This window comes from Vidua chalybeata, chromosome 9 (assembly GCF_026979565.1).
Source record: "Vidua chalybeata isolate OUT-0048 chromosome 9, bVidCha1 merged haplotype, whole genome shotgun sequence".
Lineage (NCBI taxonomy): Eukaryota > Metazoa > Chordata > Aves > Passeriformes > Viduidae > Vidua > Vidua chalybeata.
The window spans coordinates 21,004,393-21,026,799 of NC_071538.1; the positions used below are offsets into that span (position 1 = coordinate 21,004,393).

A 22,407-nucleotide genomic window follows, 5' to 3' on the forward strand; every position below is an offset into this window, starting at 1 on the left:
ATTGGAGTTTCTCTGAAAATGTTACTAGACTTCGGCACCTAAGCATTGCTGTGCACATGGGGAAAATAACAGCACTGTTTCCCTGAGCATTTTACAAACAGCTGATGGAAACTGCCAAGATCAACATTGTCTATCTTCTGTTGTCAGCTGTCACTCAAAATGGGTCCTATTACACAACTAGACACTTTATAGCTTTGCTGTTTCCAGGAAAAAGGCCAGGAAATGTAGCCTTTTGTTTTAATGCCAGTTTATAGAGCAGCATATTTACTAAAAGTGTAGCTCAAAACAATCTTCTTCCATCAGCTGGATACTACATATCGTGAGGCACAGCCAGTTTTCTTCATGTAGAAAAGCAACAGGCTATCCTGAAAGCTTGACTTGATTTATTTCTAATACAACATGAAGGAAGTTTTCCTATAGCTACCAGAGTATGTGCAGCACCTAGAACTGTTGTGAGAGCATGTCTCACCATTTCTTGTTAACTGTTTACTGACAATAAATGAAAACCCCTTCACTATTTAGATTACCAAGTCAAGCACTTGGTGTCTCCTTACAACATTCTATACCTGCAGCTGGGATTGACAGGAAAAATCCAGCTGTCAACTAAGCACGAAAGTAATAATTATGCTGTTTAATGCCTGAAAGACCATAATAAGGCCACTGTACATTTTTAAAGTTACAGTGCTCAAGTCTGTAACCTTAGCAATATTACAAAATAGTCTCTTCAAAACAGATGGCAGGACTTACGTTTATATAATGTGCACTGTAGCTGCCCCCTCCCTTGAGCTCATCTCCAGCATATGAACCTGTGATCTCAGTGCAGTAACAGTCACACTGCTACTGCCTGAGCTGCAGACCTGCTGTGGCAGCCAGCACCAGCACAGCTGCTTTCCCAGAAAAGGAGCAAGACGGAAATGATTTGTGGAATCATGGGCAGAGCAATTAGGAAAAATCAGAGGCTGGTACATCTCCTGCCTCATGTGTTTATAGTGACACAGCTTTCCTGCTCTACATTATCCTATGTTATCCAGAACCTGATGCCATGGGTCAGGTCTGCACACTCCAATTTTTCTTCCATGTTCAGGATTTGGTAGAGATCCCACTTCCCAGTGAGTGCTTCAGTGACAGGCTGGAGGCACAGCCTGCATCCAGAGGGTTACAGTGCAAGGACGAGCCAGCTTCCTCCCACAGGAGCTGCTCTGGCACATCCCCATGCCCTGCGTGCTGCTGCCCAGCTGCCAGAGCCCGAGCTTCTCGGAATGCGGCTGCAGAGGAAATGCGCCTTTAACGCTTTGTGTCTCGGCCACAAAATATCCTTCTGCAGGCTGCTCAGTACTCAGAGGTGCTGCAAACAAACAAGGGAGGTCTGAGGATTTCTCACAGCAGAGGTTGCAAGTGCTCTGTGTAATGGAGACCAGCAGATGTGCTGCTAGCTCAAGCCACAGCTGAAGTGCACTTAAGGCCCCACAACACACAGCTCTTGCCTTACACCCCCCACTGGTTTAGGAATGGGGAGGAAAGAAGGGGCAGGACAGGACAGAAAAAACAACAAACTAAACTACTAAACCACACTGCTCAGGAGACCAAATAAACTTTTAAAAAGAGGGTGAAGATCTTGTTTTTAAATTCAGCATTCAGTCCAGCATTTTACTCTAGTGAGCAGATTTTGAGTTCTGTTTTTCCCAGCGTAAGAAAGAACTATTGTAGCTCATACATGAGCTGTGGATTTCTGCTCAAAGGCAGCAGGTCAGAATCTACCCCCAGTCATCGGAAAAAAAAAAAAAATCAAGTTTCAGCTTTAACTTGCTTTGGAAATGGCTTTGCAACCCCCCAGAATAAACAGTATCAAATCAAAGTATGTGTCATCGTGCTGTACAGGCTTTCATAAGCCTTGTTTGGATGTTTCTTCCCCTCCTGAGTTGCTCCCTTCTCCTCCCGTTGTTTGTGTACATGTTTTCCTTCCTTTTGTACTACAGGATATATTTATAAAGGCAGCGATAAGCAAACTCCCTTTCAATAAAACTAAACAAGTGGAGACAAACATCAGAAAGCAGCGAGGCGGGCTGCATACCCCCAGCTCCCCCGCAGAAGCCGCTCGGGCGGCCGCTGGGCTCCCCCGGCGGGGCCCCCGGCTCTCGCTGCAGCTCTGCTGTCACCCATTTTACAGACCACATGGTTACACACAGCTGTGGTCAGCCTCAGCACACCAATACAATCTGTAGGCATTTAAACATAAATTCATTTATAAGCCAAACACATGCTGTTTTTATTTTATGGTAAAGTGAAAGAGCAGTGCCACAGTCCCCAGCAAGCCCAATGGCTCCTCTGGAAAGTGTCCTAGGAGGCACCCTCCCTTCTGTTTGGGTTGGAAGGCCCCTTCCTTCCACTGTAATGGCCTCTGCAGCACCTCATTTCTAGAGCACATCAGCAGCTCTGATCCACCACAATCACTTCTTGAACAAAAACAAATTCTCTATGTTCTCAAGAAAAAAGAAAATCCAAATCACAGTGATATTATGAACACACAGCCTAGCAACTACATCTGGACTGGCTGATTTTCCCTGTATTTTATTTCCTCAACACCTAGCTAAACCCTAGCAAAGTTTTTTTAAAAAGATTATTCAAGAAAAGGATGTAAAGAAATGTCAATGATCACTGAAGAGGCATTCTCCATCTGTCTTTTTCATGTAAACAGCTTCATGTATCTCATATTACTGAACCAAAACTGCTCAGAATGGACACATCTCATCTATTGACAGTAAACAAGCTTTTACCCATCTGAACGCGACAACATGCACTTTATTATTCACGCTTAGGAAAGCTGCCAGTTGTACTCCCTGTCCAGGAAGTCTGAATGTTTGCTTTTCTATCTCCATTTGCCAAATATAATTGGTTGCTATGTCAGTTTGCTTTAAATCAGAGCTCATAAAAAAGGGAGAAGTGGGGGAGGAGGGACACTTATAACTTCTCAGATTTTGGAACACTTTATCCTCTTAATTTGCAACACCGCCTGAAGAAGGGAAGCGCACTTCCTAAGAGAACACAGGGACGGATGTTTTCTTTAACACACTTTACAAGGTTTAACGGTCGCATTAACTAATCAGGCTTGTGCCTGTCTCTCCTAAACATACTCAGTGAACCCTACTAAGACACGTATTACATTGATACATATTTATATGGTTAAATTATGAAGAGTTTCTGCATTCATTCACACTGCAAAATTTTTGCTTCTTTACAAGGCCCCTAGATAAATGAGGTTAATTGTGGCAAATGTCTGGTATTTCCCTTACTTCTTGGGTGCTCTCCAGGCAGCACCAACACCTTTCATGCCCTTTAACTGACTAGAGAAAGGATCGAAAGTACTGAGTCTTTGCAGACAAGTCAGCTAAAATTCCTCCTCTGTTGTTCTGATATTAGCTTTCCCTCTCTCTTCTCTTACTACCTGTGTGTCACAGGACATCTCTACTCCATGTCGAATTGCTTTAGAAAAATCTAGAATTTTCTGAAGCACAGCTTTGATACTTTGGCAGAAATTTTTCATGACTGAAATTAGCAAAAGCCCTACATGACAACACATTTGTTGCTCAATATCTGGAGATTAAATTCTACCTATTTTGTGGTTCCTTTCTGCTATCACTTGCTTGAGGTTTTAATGCTAATGGCCTATCAAGACAAACAAAAGAGCTCATTCACATAACACTTTCTTTGTTAGCAGCAGAGACACACTGATAAAATTGTATCAGCAAATCTTACTACTGGCAAAAAGGTGGCCTTTTGCTGCATTGCACATAGCACTACAGCAACAAAAATAACTTACTTTACACATTCCAAGCTGCCATTCTCTACCAGCAGTAGCTTTTATCTGTGCTCTGAGTATCAGCAAAACAGAGTTTTAGAATGAACTCATATTTTCCAACCTTTTGTCTAAACCACGTGTGGAAACCCAGTACTACTTACAACAAAAGATGTGATTTCAGAACACAATTCAGCAATGCATAAATTATCTAATGGCAAAAGACAGCCACTCTGTAGATGAAATTTAGATTATCTTTTTTTCTTCCCCTCCTCAAGTTAATAAAAGCCTGCAGTGAGCTCTAAAATGTTTCCACTGCAGCTGGATTATCTTGTCTGCCACAGCAGTTGTCCTCTAAGAGGCTGCGCCTGTCAGAGCCTTTGCTGCACTCTACTGCAAGTTATGCTTTGTAGATACAAGACACTGTCACAGAAAGATTATGTGCACAGGAAAATAGGTGCAGTTTCACAATCCTTTGAAAATCTGAACCAGAAAACTTCCTAGATAATCTCTAATAATTTCTGTGATTCTCTAATCTGGTGAGTTACACTGTCCCCTTTCTTTCTTATATTCACTTATTACTTTTTGTCTGACCTTTTTCTCCACTTATTTTCATCTCTCCAACACAAAGCCAGAGCAGCTGCCCTCTCCACTACTTGTATGTGGTCACCATGACTGATGTACTTTGCTAATAGAATTCTTTTAACGGGATCGTTCCAAGTTCTACTGTTGCTGAAGGATTTATCATGTTGGCTTTCCAGTGTTCCTTGAATACTGAAACATAACATGTCTAGAGATGGTTCTGTATGTGAATACAGACTGAACTTCCACAAATGCAGGACCAAAGGTATTAATTTAACAATTAGTTAATTTTTTTTTTTTGTTAATCAAGGTTACAGACATGGGAATTACTTAACTTCCCACTTACTCACTGAAATAGCACTTTTCTTCCACAATGTTTCAGTACATATATGAGACAGAATTATACAATTTATACATATTATCACAACCTTTAAATTTTCCATGTTTGCTTCAATTCCAAACAAGTTTCATACACAGCTGATGCACTGAGAAGTATTAAACTGCTTATACAAAAATTGTTGCACTGCCAACTGGAAAAAATGCCATAGTTTTTATTTCCAAATTAACATAAGCTTCTAGGTCATAATATTTACAAAAGCTCTGACCCAACAGGGCCAGATTCTCACTCCTAAATAGCTTCCATGAGGTTTCAGATGCCAGAAAAAAAACCCTGCAGTGGGCTACAGGCAAATTTCAATGCTCCAGAGCTGCACAGGCTTGGAGTAATTGACCTCACATTTTTCCCACCTCCCATATCTTTGTAGAGTCTCATGAGGCCAAAAGTGGAAGTAGTTGGGAGCCCAGAATACTCTAAGGATCCTGAGATACCCTATAATCCACAAGCAGCCAAGGTCACATGCTGGAAATTAAGGCTCCACCAGTGTCCAGTCCTTGTCTGGGCCATGCAACAGAAAGCTCCCCAAATGCTCTCTTCTTTCAATACAGTATTCCATTTTTCTAATTAAGTTTAGCATGGGAAAAAATTCTGAGACACTGGAAAATTATCTGCGATTAGAGGCTGCACCAATTCAGACACATTCCTAAGTATTTGGTTGCACACAATTAAGATTACACGTGACTTCTAGCAATTGAAAATAGTCATTGAAGAATGAAGGAATAAATAACTGTGGCAAAAATTCTATGTAATCAAGGCCCAAGAAAAATTTTCAAGTCTAGTTATACTCAGAATATGTCTGTTCAGATAAAGCATTCTCTTAACCATTTGGCCCACATAAGCCTAATGCAGTAACTGCAAAAAACCCAAAATTTAAAAGTAGTATGGGAACCAAAAGGGATCCATTAACTGAAATATTAACTAAATTCAAAATACAGAGATGTTACTAATGATAACACACAAGCCAGAAATACTCAGTTTTACTCATGTCCCAGGTGAGTTTTCAAGACTTGTGTTTAAAATTAAACAAATTTTAAACCATAACATGTAACATCTCCCTTTAGGGAAGGGCGGGATCATTCGGCAGATGTGCAATAGAGGCTCATGGGAGGAGCTGCTGGAAAACTCCTGAGTAAGAAGAGAGAGCAAGGAGATAACAAAGCCCAGGGTAAGCAGTGGTGGCTCGCTGCCCTCCCTCCCCCGTGCAGGGGTTCAGAGGACCCCGCGAGCCCGGCCTGGGTACCTGTGCGCGAGTAGATGAACCAGAGCGCTCCGGTCAGCAGGGCTCCGATCACGAACGCCGCGAAGGCGATGCCCACCACTGTCAGCGTGTCCAGCCCGTACAGCACGGCTGCTCAGGGAAACACACACAACACAGGCACTTCTTATTTTCAGAGGCACAGGAATTCTACAGAATTTCACCCTTACTCTACACCCTCATTCTACAGAAATTCACCCTTACTCTTTCATGGAAGAGCTTTTTGAAATTTCACAGTTAACTAAGCGCCGCTTTGAGAAACAGACTGGCAGATTTGCATCAAGGAAATGAAAGTGATGCTTTCAGAGTGGCTTCAGTCCAACCAACTGTTCCACATCACAAAGTAAAACTCCAGCTCAGCACACCCAAATCTGGAAAATGTTGCAAAAATTAAGCAATTTTTGGTTGGCTGTTAATAACTTGCTTTCAATTAAGTATTCATTTATCTTTAAAGTGTGTTTTAAAAAGGCTGAAATGTTTGGCAAAAATGCTTTTCCTTTAAATGGCCTAACATTCAAGCAAACTTTCCCCTACATCTCCTCAAGTTCAGTCTGAAATCTAGGTGGAGAACGGAACTGCTGTTAAGAGGGAAGAGATGCCAGCAAAAAGTCAGCGAAAACATAAATAGAAACAATTGTTTTTCACATTTGGCAACGCTTTCAATAACTGAAATTAATTCCAAATCACAAAAATAGAAGCACACACACACGTAAATCACTTTCTAGGGGAGAGGCCCTTTTGTAGGACCATTTCAAGGGTAACAGCATTTGGTTCCTGGATGAGTTGTCCTCCAGTGCTAATCATTCAAACAGAAAAATTTTTGGCCTGTTTTTCTTTTTGATAATTAGAAATACTTAAAAATTAATAATCATTCTGCAGTCTTTTAGGGACATTTCTTCTTAAAAAACTGATTTCTAGTTTTAGTATTTTTCATATCTCCCAGTGCACAAAATTGCTTAGTCCAAGGAATAACATTTTACTGACTATGCTGGCCAGGAAATGAGCTGACTGGATCTTAGGAGTATCCTTCAGTGGAATTTTCAGTTCTCAGAACACAACCAACACCCTCACTTTACACATCCAGCAGATGTCCCTAGGGAGATCCCTCATCCTCTTTTGACAAAAGGCTTCTCCAGCAGCTGCTGTTGGCAGGAGCCTTCAGGACCCACTTCTGGGTATTTGTGACCTAGTTTGCATATACAACACCTGACAGATAGATAGTGTCTTAGAAGGTTTTTCTTTCATTTTTTCTACGAGACTGTTTCTGGTTCTTTCAGCTACTTCTAGTCATTCAAATGCAAACACAAAAGACTAAACTCAGCTGGTTTTTCCACCAGGCACCAGTCAGTGTCCTCTCCTCTCAGGAGGAAACACATTGGAGAGAGGAAAGTTGCATGGAGAAGTGGCAGAAGCATAATTGCTCACTGCCTTTGCTATTTTGAATAAATTTAGTCTTGAAGACACACGGACAGGAGCAGAAGAAAAACCTTTGCACTTCCTCTTTAAATCTCCCTTTTCTCCATTCATTATTGCTTTTGGCTACACAACATCTTCACTTTCTCTCCTCTTCTGGGTCACTAATCGACCCTGATTAATTCACTACGACAAGCTAACGTTAAAACCAAAGAAATGAATCCATATCAAGGCAGTGATCTCATCTAAGCATGGCCTGAAAGTGCTGGTGCTAAAGCACCTGGGGCTGTGGTGCAGGACAGGAGTGAGGCTGAAATAGGGCACAGGTAGGGCACAGAAGCTCTGAGGGACAGCACTGCTGCTCAAACACCGGTGTTGGGAAGCAGTGGCCTCAGCAGAGAGGGGGAGATAACACACACACCAGCACATGAACTTGCTAAGGCTGAGACTCTTGCTGGTGTTTCCCCAAACCTGATTTTCACATAGACAAAAGGTCACAGTCCTCCTCCAAACACTGATGGGAACCTCTCAATCAACAATACAGCCAGAATTCTGTTCTGTCTCTGAATTAAACATGCACACACTCAGCTTAAAGAGAATTTTCTTAATTTATCTAATGCTTTGTAGACAAATGTTTAAAGATTAAAAGAGATTGTTTTAAAAGTTACTTACGTGGCTGTCTCACGTTTGGCTTTGGAAAGGAAGGATCTAATTTAAAACAAAGAAAATGCACAAAATATTAATCAGATAGAGTTCCACATGCAGCCTACAAACTATGCAGGTTCTGATCTGACAGCAAGACATTAACCATATTGCTTTGTCAAAATTGCATGAATATGTGTTGATTCACCCATTTTCCTGAGTCCTACATGGTATTCTGTCTTGGAAGTTGTGTAGGGTTTTTTTTTTGGGTTTTTTTTGGGGGGGGAGAGGGTTTAAAAATTTATTATTATATATAAGAAATAAAAGATCATAGGTATCATTCAAAGATCACAGCTGTTATTCTAGGCAAGAATATCAAATCTCATCATCCTAGTGATGAAGATATCACCCTGTAACAGAAAGAGACAAATGTTTAAAAAATAAAGAATTTCCCCTCCTTTTTCTTAACTGGCCTCTCTTATCTTTCTCCAAGAATGCCACCTCAAGCAGAAGAGCTGGAGATTTTGGCTTCAGACCCAGGGACCTGTTTGGTTAGCTGTAGTTTGATTCTGGATTGCCCAGCAACTCAGGGATTTCATTTATATTCTGCCATATCTGAGTGTGATCAGTGCAACAGATGTAAAAGGATTTGATAAGACTGTGTTTCAATACTTGTAATTGTATCTTTAGCAACTGAAAAAAATAATTTAATTAATTTCAATGCAAACATAACAGCCCAAGAATACTGAAAATAAATATATTCATTTATTTAAAGTGTTCTTAAATATGACTATGCTTCTAACTTCTAAAACCCAAAACTTCCAGCAATATCCTTTAGACCATTAGGTCCTGAGACACATGTGCCTACAAAACCCAAAAAAGCATTTTATTCTTAAATTGTGTTATTGTGTCTTGTTCTAATGCATGAGTCTCTCTTGCAGATCAGTTTTGGCAGATGGTACAAAACAGGTGGAACAGTAGCAGGAAGCAGGTGAGGACATAGAGGGGTGTGTGGGGTGGAATATGCACAAATAATCTGGAAAGTTATCAAGTGCACGTAACAGCAAAAATATAACTGAATGTAAGATCTGCAAGGAGGGCTGGACTGAAACCAAGGAGCACTGAAAAGTACAAACATGGATAAAGGCACTGTCAGATTGCCCAAACACTCTACTGGCAAATCCCAAGTGCCAAAAAATGCCTTCTGAGCTGAGGGGAAAATGAATTTTCCATGCTATTTCTATCACTGGCCTCTCCACAGAGAATATGAAATCAGCTAATGATAAGCTGTGTAGCTCATTATCAATTCTCTTCAGACATCCAGTTCTTAAATGTATTTTACTGCAATTTGCTCAGAGCAACTCAGAAGCAGTGAGAATCATTGAGGTCTACAAAAAACATCTAATTTAAGAACAAGTGCTGCCAGCCTTTGGAATTACCATCATTTTCTATACCTTTGTAGGATAGAGGCACTTGTTAATTACCCTTTTGACATTCTTTCTATGACCTGTCTCTTTTTTGCTATAGAAATAATAATCTAAAGTTTCCGCACTTAGCAAAAATCTGAACAACACTGTAGATCATTTCAACAGAACATGTATTTCCTAGCATATAAATGGCCATCCACGTGCCTTTCATGGGAGTGGGAGAGAGCACGGGGAAAGGCAGGAATGCAAAGGGAATGTATGTGGCATGGAGTTAGGTTTTAAACACTTCCACTGGGATCCACTGGAAATTCTCATTTAGATATAGTATTGTGATTTCTAATACAGGTAATGACAGTTATAAGCTTGTCTGAAGAAAAAAATCACCTCTGCAATGACCAGTTTGTTCTGACTTTTGAAATGTCAAGCACATGACTTTCACATGTGGCTTGATAAGGAGAACCAGGGGCAGTACCTCACAGAGTGGTTTGCAATAGTGAAAGCTGGTTCTGTTCACATGAAATAAAATGAAGAACACTACCTCTGAGAGGTAAATTCTCCTGTTCAATAATGTGATGTAATTTCTTCTCCACATCTTAGGTTCACATATTGGCCAACAATGGCATTTGGCTTTAAGAAAGAGGTTTTGATTCACTGCAGAACAACTGCATACCAACAAAGCTACATTGTTAATGTGCCATTTTGTATTATGTCTGAAAGCTGGGATATGCTGGGGAGATTTCCACCAAGCCTCCTACAATTATACCAAATCACCCACAATGCAACAAAATACTCTATCACACTGTTGTCTTGTAAGTAATCTTTATAAATTTAGCTTGTCTTTGCACACTGAGACCTTGTGCCTCTGACAAAGACAACATTCTGAGTGGAGCCTGAGATGGGAGCTGTGCACAAAGCTCCACACATCATAAGGACAAGAGAGCTGAAGTACGAGTCTGTTTAGTGAAAGACGAATTTCAGTTGCAGGATTTACTCATCCCCAATAGAAAGCCTACTGAAATAATATGAGAGCTGAGCAAAATGGAAGTCCAGATTCAGGCCCAAAGCACAGTTTTAATTGTAACAGCGACAGATCAAATACTTGACTTTAATTCAGAGTGGATTTGCTCTGTATTAACAATTGTATTAAAAACCCTCCAAACTAAATATGAGCCGACTTGCAGAGTTAGACAGAAACAGTTGTTGCCTATGTCCCTATTCTGTATTTGAACTTCAAATTGTTCAAAGACTAACAGCATGCCCTGTAAAACAGAGATTAAAGGACTCCTGATCACCATCCTTTTGATGCTCCCTGAAAAGAATTCCAGAGGTCAAACAGCCTTTGGACACCATTGGAAGATTTTGATGTGTATGAGAAACCACTGAAGCTTCTTATGAAACTTCAATGCAAATACAAAAAGAAAAGATAAATGAACGTATTTTCTTCCAGGACTGCATCAAAACATGACCGAGGCTCTTGTCAGAGTGATCTATTAAGAAAAACTTTTTAATTAAATGAAACTGAGAACAGCTCTTACTTCCCATCACTCACAGGGCATATTCTTAAACTAGAATAAGGTCTCGTCATGCTGTTGGGCATTATCTCATAATGCACTTCAGCCTCTCCAACTCCCCAACTCCTTCAACCAGTTACTAGCCACACTTTTTTTTTTTATTAAGAAATTACATAATCAAACAAGTCCCACCAAAGTGGAGCCCCTTTGTGCATGCTATCCTTTGTTCTTCATAGTTTAAGAATCTAGTGAGTCTCCAGGGGCCACCTCTTTGTCTTACTTAGTCGGCTTAAAGATCCTCAATACTTTGTGATTCATTTATTATTATTCATAAATTTATATTTACAAGTACAATAAATAAAGGACACAGCAGGGAGCAGAAGACTGCCTTTGATCTCTGGGCAACAAGAAATTGCTCCAAATGCTACTGCTACTTTCATACTTCCAAAACCCATGTTATTTTGTACTACTCTGAGTATTCCTCTTTCAATGCTTGGCAAACCCACATGTCCAGAGAACAATAATGTGGTTAAGAAATGGCTATGCCTTGGCCTGATGACTGCTGCCAGGGAAATGTCCTAACAAGTAACATCTTAAGACACAGTACCACCACAAGATTATACAATGTCACATGCTCCCTCATTTCAAGTGACTGTACGTTACACAATATTATATATATATATATATATAGCATTATTAAACAGGTCAAGCTCATTTTTATACCTTCTTGTTTTCCTTCATGTGTTATTACAACAAGGGGCTTGGTGAAGGTTTTCTTGTTGTGCATCATGGCCAAGATCATATCCACATTGAGAGAGGTGCAAGCTTCATCAGGAGGAATGCACTGGAGTGCAAAGAACAGAGGTCAGAGTCACCCATCTGCCAGGACAGCTTTGCCAGTGGCAGAGTTGCCTCATAACCAGTTTTACCCTATACAATTTACCAAAAAATGAGAACCTCCAAACAACCTTATAGTTTGTAGCAATTAGATTACAATATTATCCAATATGGTGCATACCTTTGGGAATTAAAGCTAACATTGTTTGTGCTTTGGATATGCATAGAAAAGATAAACTTGAACCACTTGTGCAATAAAAAGCAACTTCTATTTGTAGCCACCTAAAGAAATTTAAACAGCAGCTGCAAATTATGTAGTCAAAATGCACAGTATAATAACTTATCTACTAAAATTCTGAGCCTAGAGATATCATGTTCATTAGACAATTCCATAGAAAACTATTTATTACCTTTAGAGTTCAGATTAAAAAATATATTGTTTTCATCTAAATCAGAAGTTTTGATAAATTTAATTAATTACTGACCTTTGGCAGTCCTTGAGTATCTTTGCCTTTATTTGTACACAAAGTCAACTCGCAGTGAAGAAAGAGAAGTGAGATGTTGAACATTGGTTTGAACACAAAGCTAAATCTTTTTCTGTCCTTCTGTACATGTGGTATTGGAAAATTCTTTTTCTCAATACTGTAGAATTTAACAGATTCATCTTTAGGACAAATGTTTTCTATAATGGTATAGTCAGACATTCTATCTGGATTTGAAAACGGGGAAACAAAGCACGTTTGAATAGCAAAGCCCAACGATCTGTCAGCTTTAGTCACAGACACCTGCATTAAAGAAAGAGACAGTAAGATCTTAGAAATGACATTTTTAGTTCACATTTCGTTAATATTTTCAACAATTTTTTAAGCAGTTTTCCAGTGCCATTTCCAGTCTGAAATATTTTGAAGACTAAATGTTAAGGATAAACTGTCAAACTGAGAGACAGAAAATCTGTGGTTTCAAAACCAGCAGCTGTTTAATAGCATAACCATGCATAAATACAGCAATCCCTTATCTTTCTGAAAGCAGATGAAACCCACCTCCCCAGATAAGACACACAGTTAATGTCTGTGTCTGCCACCTGAGATGGCACTGCCTCCCTTAGACAGGCAGGCTATAACAGAGCTGTATGGAAATCAATCACTAATTCCATGGTTTTGTATCTGTTCAAAATTATAATGAAAATAGAAAAAAAAACCCAAAAAACAACAGACACAGAGAATCCACCCCCAGCCAAGACAGGAATGCAAAGGCAGAGAGGAGGTCATGGTCTGACGTGTGGGTGGCATTCCTGGGCTGGAGGGGGTGAGGGAGCCTCCTAAAAAGCCATCATTTCTTGTGAAAGGATCCTTTTAGCTTATTGTAAGTTTGAAATTCATATCCTTTTATGAAAAATAATTAAGACTGAAAGCTTCCAATGCCGTGATGTTGCTCAGCTGGATTGGAATGCAGACAATCAATGCTACAGAATAATTAGAAGGAAAAAAAAATAAATAGAATTTGTAACAAATGAGGCATGTTGCTCTTAAGAAACAACAGAAGCATTTGTCTAACCATTAACACTGCCAAATGAAATAGTTCCACAAGAAATCTTCTTAGAAGAAATGTGCCTTATATGCATATTTAATCCATATGTGCTACTTGTATCTTTAAGGAAGAGCCTGTCAAATTGTGTGGTCTATGCAGTAATTTCTGGATGCTAGGAGTTTTGCTGTGAATAAAAGCATTTCTCCTTTTTTCTATCCCTTATGTGAGCAGCAATCAAATTAGAGATGAAGGGATGTGCTGAAGCATCTAAGCAAGAAAGACTATCTTCTAAAAAGAACAGAAATAAAGATGGATGAAGAAAAGTCAGCCACAGATACTGACAGGAAACAAGCTGATGGTGCAAACTAATTAAAAAGGAGATTATGGAAAGTAGGACAGGCATACTACAGTTAATTAAATAAAAAGATGAATGATATCTCAAGGAAAGAAAAGAACTACAGGAGAAAGGTGGAAAATCAAAATATGGTAAGAAAATGACAGCAGAGAAGAAAGAATATAACTCCAGAATCCAAAAGATTCAAACACAAAAAAACCCTTACCAAACAAGGAAAAAGGAGATAAAGAATTTTAACCAAATATGTATTTATCAAAACCCAAAAATATTTTTCTTGGTAACAAATGCAAAAGAGAAACAAAAAAGGGGAAAAAAAAATCAGTGTCATCTTAAAAAATGGAGTCACTGAAGTTCAAAACTGATAGGTTTTCCACTGTGCAAGAAAGAAAAACAGAAAAAAAGCTTTTGCCAGGACAGGTGATGAAGAAATCAGAACATCTGTCTGAATAAACAGCTCCAGCAGGCTCTGAGTCAGGGGGATTCATCCCAGATCAATGAAGGAAGTGGATGGTTTTAAGTGTTTGTTATAAAAATATTCTTAACTGAGTGTGACAGACTTTATTTTTGCTTTAGCTGTCTTAAGTATTTTCCACTGGGTAAAGAACAAAGAAATGACAAAGCACACTGAAATTATCAAGAAAACAGCACCAAATGGGTCACTGTGTTTATCATGTGCACCATGGGCTCCCAAAGACAAACTGACTTGGGCAAGAGAAACATGGCACAACCCTGCTGCCTTCTCCTGGTCTTACAACCCCATAGCTCACACCTTGTGATTTCCTTGCCTAGAAACTGGCAATACTTCTTCATTGCCAAAGGTGCATTTTATAATGTCTACCACTATCTGAAAATCCAAAATTTTGTTCACATAGCTATCTTTAAAAATACTGACTGTATTGGTGTGAAATTCCACAGATTTCATAAGCAACTCAGCAACACATGGAAATATTGTGCAAAATGTACCTGAAGTCAAGGGTACCCAGCTGTTGATTTTGTTTTAGCATTATTTATCTAAATCTGCTAGATCTCTTATGTGGTAGCATTCAAAAGGATTATCACTGTTGTTTTTAAGCAGATTGGAGAGGGACCAGAATCTGTATTAACTGTGTAACCTGAGAACACTAGCATATGAAAGACACACACTTGTAATAATCTTTTTGCATGTCTACATCTTTCAGACGAGGTTCAGACATACAATAAAATGAACCCATCAGGACATGCCAGTTCAGAGCATGAGCTCAGAAACCACCTTAAAGTTCAGTATGGAAAAGCAGACTTAGCAAGAATCACCCATCTACCTGGTAAGTTAAATTCATCCATTTTGCAAGAATCCTTTCGGTTTTTTTACCCAAAATACTGTCCTACTTCTTATCCCACAGCTTCTGTTCTCTTCAGGCATCAGAGAGACCTGAATCAGCTGCCCAACAAAACCTTTCAACTGACAAGAACAGATTTGGCTCAGTCACAAAGCCTTGCAAAACCCTTCTGCTAGTTTGAAGTCTTCTTCAGTTTGTTACCTCTACATATACTGGCCCATTCTTGGCAACAGAGAAGAGTCCTTGGGAGGGAGCAACGAACAAATCTGTTTTGTACAGGTCCATGTTGAAGGTCACATTGGGGATGTGTGGTTCAGGAGGCCAGAAAATGCCTCTGTCATCCTCTGGCTGGTGCAGTGTGCAATTAAACTAAAATGAGGAAAAAAAAATACAGTAACATCATGAGTCAGGAGTGGTAGGACAAATTTCTTATGTACAGTATAGGCCCAACCACACTACATCTACTTAGTGCAAACCTTCAACAGGGTCATAATACTGTAGTGAGAAGAAATGTGTTAAAAGACAAATTAATTTCTAGACAATTAATGCAATTTATGTGAAAGGCCTATTAAAACAGGTATTTCTTTGCTGTCAGGTGCAAAACCAAGGGTGACATACCGCTATTTCAGGCCAGCTTGAGAAAGCCACCTCTCCCTCATCAGCATCCCCTGGAAATCCATTATCACCTGATTCCATGTCATCATCTTCAAAGCCACTGCCTTCAGCTGGTGCTGACAGCTGAATGACAATCTGCACAGAGAGGGATTGCAAACAATTTAGATTAGGTGATAACCGAGCCCTCTCATGGTTATTATTTTCTGCTCTCTTCAGAACAATGCAAAGGCCACAAGAAGAGCACCAGCTAAACAAATGGTGAAAGCATGTCATGAACAGCCTTGTGCTGAGCTTGTAGGATATGCAGCTTATATTTAAAGGATGCCTGAGTTTTTTCCCAGAATTCAGAGCCAGTGAAGAAAGACACCAGTCTGGGTGTTGGTGTCTGAAAGAGCAGCCCAGCATTTCTGTTCTATTTCTAGTATTTCTATAGCCAACACTGAAAAAAGAAATGGCTTTCTAAAGTGATATTTTGCTACTAGCAGTTCTCCTTAGTGTACTCATAAAAAAATCACAAAAAATGTTAGAGTCACTAAAGGATTTTCTCTTCTGTCATTAGCATTTTTTTCAGACATGTACACCCAAAACCATAATATTCCTTCTTGATTTTCTCTCCATTTTTTTTTTTCACTGAATTCCCCCCACTTTTTTTTTTTTAAATCATCCTTTTCACATGTCTCTATTTCTTCACCTGGAAATGCATGGCTTTGTTTTTCAGTGTTCTGCATTTTGCCTCTTTATGCTTGCAGCTTCTCAGCTAGTTCCCTCCCTCTCAGGACTTCAACTTTGTTTTCTTAGACTTAGAGCAACTGCTAAAAAATTACATACACACACCCTTTGACACTGCACTGCAGGGTGTCTTTTTTTTAGGAGAAATGCTCCCAAATTCTGAACAATCCCATACATGATTCGGAGTTCAAGCCAAGACTATAAAAGACATGATGGAGAAAGGAGAGGAGGTAAATAACCACTTTACTTTGGGCCATAATAGAATACAGGGACCATGAGAGTATTTAGCTCTAGACCTGTGCTATTCTGTCGTTTGCCGAAGATTCTATCTTGGTTTGGGACTGTTTCTAAACTTAGGTGCTACTGTCTCCCTAGCATAGAACAGTTTTTACCAGGCAAGGTCAGATCAGATTGCCTGAGCTGTGTTTGGGTTGGACCACAGGCTTTTCATCATTTGCCAAAGTTACTTCTATGTACTGGAAAGCTCAGCAAGAGAAGCGTGTCATTACTTTTGAACCCAGAATATCTGCATTGTACTCTGGCTCATAAGCTGAGCCAATCTGGAAGCAGTTGATTACAACCTAACTGGGCTCCTTTGCATCATCACTCATATACAAGTACTCAAGAATCCTTTCATTACGTAGAGCAACTGCTAAAAAAATATAAATTCAAATTTTAAGAGAAAAGCATGCAAAAATAATGTCATTTCCTCACATTTTAAAAGCCTTTTTTCACACACAATTTTAGAAGAAAAATATTTCACTTAATTCAGGGTATGAATTAAAAGGTAGTGCTTTGTGCAATTACAAAACTTCATTCCTATTTCTCTTTATAGCAATGTATTATTGCTTATGTATGGATGATCAAAGCTGCACAGGGAACGCCAGTGCAACTTCTCCCAGACTAGTACAGGTGGTCCCCAAAGAGCAGCTGTGTTGTCAAATGTATTTAACTCCAACTCCTCTGTTTTCCTTTGGGATACTATCTGATCACAGGAACACACTGAATGTGCAGCCTTCATACCTCCTTGAATGCAGGGACCGTGGTTGCAACTAGGTTTGAGCTAGGCAGCAAAGGATCAGGATGCCTCCTTTTTGCTAAGACTAAATCTAACTACAATGGCTTCCTTGTACTACTACACTGTGCAGTACAGAAGGTGGATCCTCTTTGTAAAATACTCACAGAGTTAAAATAAACAATCTTGTTCAAGATGTATGCTGTCCGAGTGCCGCATTTGTTGAGCGAAGACTCCAAGATGAAGTGGGTGCCGTTCATCCTGGCTTTGCAGGAGTGGTCCAGCAGCGAGAGCTCCGTGCGGGCGTAGCCAGCCTGAAACAAAGGCGCTTTGTCAGGGGCTGGAGCACAACTGTGCTCGCCTCCTGCCGAAGTGCAGTTCAGCCCCTGTTCGTGACTGCTGACAGGAGGAAGTGAAGTTCATTGTACTGACATCCAGGGAAGGTCACTCTCAAAATGCTGTTATACATGGCAGACAAGGAATAAATGTAACATGGAAAAAAAGGAAACAACAGGTTCATTATTAATCTGCTGATTAATAATGCTGACTTTGTTTGGTCTGAAATGATCTAAAATGCTGTTTCAGGCTCTTTTCCACAATACACATGGACACAAGCAACCTATCAGCTGGTAGACAGTAAAGATAGATCTTTAGATCTATTTAGGTTTCACACTGCTACCAAAAGCAGCTTCTTTGTACCTTGGAAATTAAAAAAATCAGACTGATGGCTGAGTACAGTAACTTTTTGACAGAACCAACTGCACACACCTTCAATCAGAAATCCCTCTAACAACCACCAGATTGCTGGGAAAAGAAAACACTATTCTGAATTCTGGCAAAGAAGAACTACAGTATAGTTTCCTCACCAAACTGTTTTGGGGGGGTTTTGTGATATTGGCTGTAGGAGTTAGAATGCTTATTTTTTCAATTAAAATACAAATAAAATGGGCTACCCAAAAAAAGCCTCCCCAGTTCCGAGAATAAGATATCACACCAACCTGTAGAGAATCTTTTTCTACAGCTACTGTCATAATTTTGTCATCACACTTTATTGACAGGGCCATATCAGCACTGCCCTGAACTTCTTCAGGTTCTTTATGTTTTGAGAGGGAATGCCCGAAGTCATGATTTATTAATGTATCTACTGAATGCCTGGATGGGAAGATTTCTTCTCCCACTGTGTCATGTCTTCCTCTGTTAATGTGAAATGGAAAAGTCAGGCCATCGGTATTCTTTGGAGCTGGCAGTGGGTTAGCACCCAGCAATTCTGTCAGCTCTGGAGGAAGGGAATGGTCTTCTTCATCATTCATCTCTTCTGAAAAAAAAAAAAAAACACCAAAACCAAACAAATCCACATTAGTTTATTAGATATTTTTCCTAAAAGGTATCCCGAACTAATAATTTTCATAGAAAAAAAATATTATCCATAAAGGGAGCTCCCAAAGGCCATTAAAAGCAGCATCTTTCCACTTTTCAGGTAAGTAGCCACAACTCCTACAACTAAGTGTTTAGCTGTTACTGAGGCATCTAATCTTGGTGTACTTAGTCCCTGTCAGAAATCTCTCCCACCAAGAGCTGAAAATAAACTTTTGATGAGTGGACCTATTATATGTAAAAGATCCAGAGAGATAAAAGAAATATCACATTCATCAAATATTCTATTTTGGTACGGCTGAAAGAGCCTAAGTGCAAATCATTAGGTGAAATTCTTCCACTACCTGACCCATCAGAAATTCAGTCACTACTGTTGTGAAACTACTTACATAACCAGAATGAAGCTAAATAAGAGTTAACTTTATAGTGAGTAAATGAGGAAACTATCTCTTGGCTTATACATGTGACTGCTGAGGACAGACAGAACCCATGAGAATGCAATTGATAAAATTAATGTGAACATAAGCTTTATCAAAATTGTAAAACAATAGTTTTAGTGGTTGAAACTCAGAATTAGTGAAAAAAACAGATGCAACTTGGCTAGCTTTAATGGATCCAGACAGCTTTACATCAGCAATTACTTTAGCCAAATACCCAATTTTTTTCAATAGTTGTATTTATTCTGTTTGCTCAGATTTTTTGGTAAGCCGCTCCTGACTGTAAACAGTTTCAATGTTTATTTAATCGTCTCAAGGAAACATTATGCTCATACTTTTGGAAAAAACACACTGAAAAAACAAATCAAAGCTGGATTTATTAACTAACAAGATATCCAGTTGCTGACATCTATTTCAGTGAACACTGGGTACCATCAGCTATGAAGTCTTGTGCGTTGGATAAACTATAAACATTTAATGCCACCAAATTTCAGGAAATAACATAACTTTGCCTGGACTTTTCTAATCAAAAAGCCACAGATTATTATTTGCAACCATCATTTATAGCTATTACCAGCATTCTTGATGACAAGTAGTAAAAGAAGTGCAACAGCCAAAACCAATGCTTCAAAACTGAGAAAACACTGTTCAAGTAACTGTATTCCTAGAAACACAAGATATGCTTTTTCTATACGCTAAAAGTTCATCTTCAAACTTACCTATATCTTCAAGTTGCAGATGAAATCTGTTAGCAACAGGTGCTTTTGTGTAGGAAATAACTGGACTGTAATTATGCTCATAAGCCCACTTGATCAAACTCTCATGTGATGAGGGAAGGTCAGGTATTACTGATTTACTCATAGTCATGGATCTTTCTGTTTCTTTTCCAAAACCAATACTATTTGATGTCTGTAAATAAAGAAAAATTTGGTTTGTGATTTACCACTTAAAGATACTTACAATGGAATAGTGACACTGATTGAACCCTGGTTTTTTTATTCTGTTTTAATCTACTAAATAACAGCAAATTGAGGACACCTGGGAAATAAACCAAACCCTGCCACCTTAGGCACATAACTGCTGCACAGATGGAAAAGAACCCCCTGCTTCCTCTCAGCCTCTGCCTAGAGTACAATTAATCAAGGCAATCAGAAATTGTTAATCCTTAAACGAGACAAAGACATATTTAGAGGCTTTTGCATAAGGCCATACTTTCTTCAAAACTGATCTAAAATTACTCCTGAAGTGAACTTAAGATGACAAATGAATTTTCAAATATCCCCTAATTTCTTGGATTAGAGCATTACTTTAGCTGGATAAAGGAAAACCTTTGTTCAAATGAGCATTACTCAAAAAGGCAAAAAGCATGCTCATGAAGTAGAGCTGATACCAGCTAATGCTGTAAGTCAGCTGGCACCAAGGACAGGCTGTGTCTGAATGAGCTTCACCCTAGAAATGCTGGGTGCCTCCTCCAAAGTATTGAATTTGTTAAACACGATTGAACTAAACACTCAATAGAGCAGTAAGTGAGAGCATGCACATTTATGCATGGCCAGACAACTTAAAAAAACAACATTTACTTTCTGTAAATGAAAAGATTTTTCAATTAATTAACAATATGAGTTTTACACAAATACGTTGATATGAGCAAACTCATAAATGCACGTGCTGACCTTATGAGTGAACATGCTAAATTATGATTAAATAAATGAGTCACACAACCTTTTAGTTTTCATTTTCCTGTAAATGTTTTGTAAAATTTCAACTTTTTTTTTTCCCAAACAGGCAAGACAAAGGAATATAACAAGTATCTCTCATTGTTAAAGAGGCAGTTCGAAAACATTCACTGGTATTACACAAACATGTATTGAGCAGCTTGGCATCTTTAGCATGTATTCATTCACACCAAAGCTAAATACATATATAGTTATTCTTACAGTCACATTACTATTATCACTGTAACAACCACATCAATGGCCACAGAACAAGCTGAACAAAGATGCTGCAGGAAAGGCAAGATGACCCACTTTTCAGCGATTTCTGCAATGTGATTGAAATGCACTTTCTAATGCAGCTAATACCATGGAATGTTCCACAAACACTTTCATTCCCATGCTTGATTACCTTCTCCATCATATAGGCTGCATCTTCTTTTCATCCCCACTGGGTTTTCCTCAATGTGAGCAGATCTTAAATCTTTCACTTGAGAACACCAGAAGATTGACTAGAGAGATCTCTCTTAGACAGTGCTCCTATGGACACGCTACACAGGTCAGAGAGCTCAGCTGTACTTCTCTATCTGACATCAAAATGAGTTTTTGAACAAAGAAGTGAATAAAGGATGTAGAGAGTCCTGATGGAATGGCTCGGTGTACCTTTAGCTCCCTCCCTCATTTCTTCCTAAAGACCCAGTTCTGCAGCCTTTAAACACTTGAGGCTTCACAACTGAAGTTAAAGATAACTTTAAGTACAGAGTGCCTGGTTTGAGGATACTGTTACCAGAACAGTTATCAATGCTCAGCAAAGGTCACTGAAGATAAGGAACAAAAATGGAACAACAGGTATCCTAATTTTAGTGCCTCACAACTCTTTGGGATCAACTAATCTTTGATCTTCAACACGTGCAAATCTGGACACAACTTACCACGTATTTTCATATTACCACACAGCTTTGACTGGTAGGAGTTATTATGCTAACCCAACTTTGCTGCATCTCTTTACTTTTCTGTCATGAGGAGACAGCTGAACAAATATTATCTCAGAACTTTACTGTCCTAGCGGGTACCCGAGCATTTCTATGGCTTGTTTACACCCCTCCACTCCACACTGAGCCTGTAAATGCTCAGTATTGCATTGCCTCGCTGAAACAAAAGCAAGAACAAGGGCTTGCAGGAATAGACCTTCCTTCACTTGCCTGCCCTGCCAACACTCTCACACACAGTGATTGAAACCAGGCAATCTGAGCCCCCACCAGCCTATTCAGCATAGACACCATTTCAGAAAGTGGTGGGCAGTTGTTCTCAGGTAAACAACCATCCCTCCAGGCTTCTGAAACCTTCAAAGGTTTGTTTTGTGCATTGCACCTCTCTCACTCCTTACTCCTCGACAAACTTATATTCTTTCTGGAACCTCACTGCACAGTTCCCAACTTTACAGAGGGACACCAGCTGCAAAGGAAGTGA

At 39.3% G+C, this 22,407-nt stretch overlaps 1 protein-coding gene across 2 annotated transcripts in view; it reads right to left on the reverse strand.

Annotated features, from left to right (window-relative positions):
- The window catches only part of TGFBR3 (transforming growth factor beta receptor 3), a 113,328-nt gene that overhangs the window by 4,156 nt on the left and 86,765 nt on the right, over nt 1-22,407 (reverse strand). Inside the window, exons 8-16 of one of the 2 annotated variants that reach the window (XM_053950141.1) lie at nt 19,945-20,134; nt 18,413-18,726; nt 17,582-17,728; nt 15,674-15,805; nt 15,257-15,424; nt 12,343-12,642; nt 11,744-11,864; nt 8,113-8,148; nt 6,013-6,120 (exon numbers count right to left, since the gene is read on the reverse strand). In XM_053950141.1, coding sequence (XP_053806116.1) covers nt 6,013-6,120; nt 8,113-8,148; nt 11,744-11,864; nt 12,343-12,642; nt 15,257-15,424; nt 15,674-15,805; nt 17,582-17,728; nt 18,413-18,726; nt 19,945-20,134 — 1,516 coding nt within the window. Of the gene's footprint in view, nt 1-6,012; nt 6,121-8,112; nt 8,149-11,743; nt 11,865-12,342; nt 12,643-15,256; nt 15,425-15,673; nt 15,806-17,581; nt 17,729-18,412; nt 18,730-19,944; nt 20,135-22,407 lie in introns of both variants that reach the window. The other variant, XM_053950140.1, reaches the window with a different exon arrangement.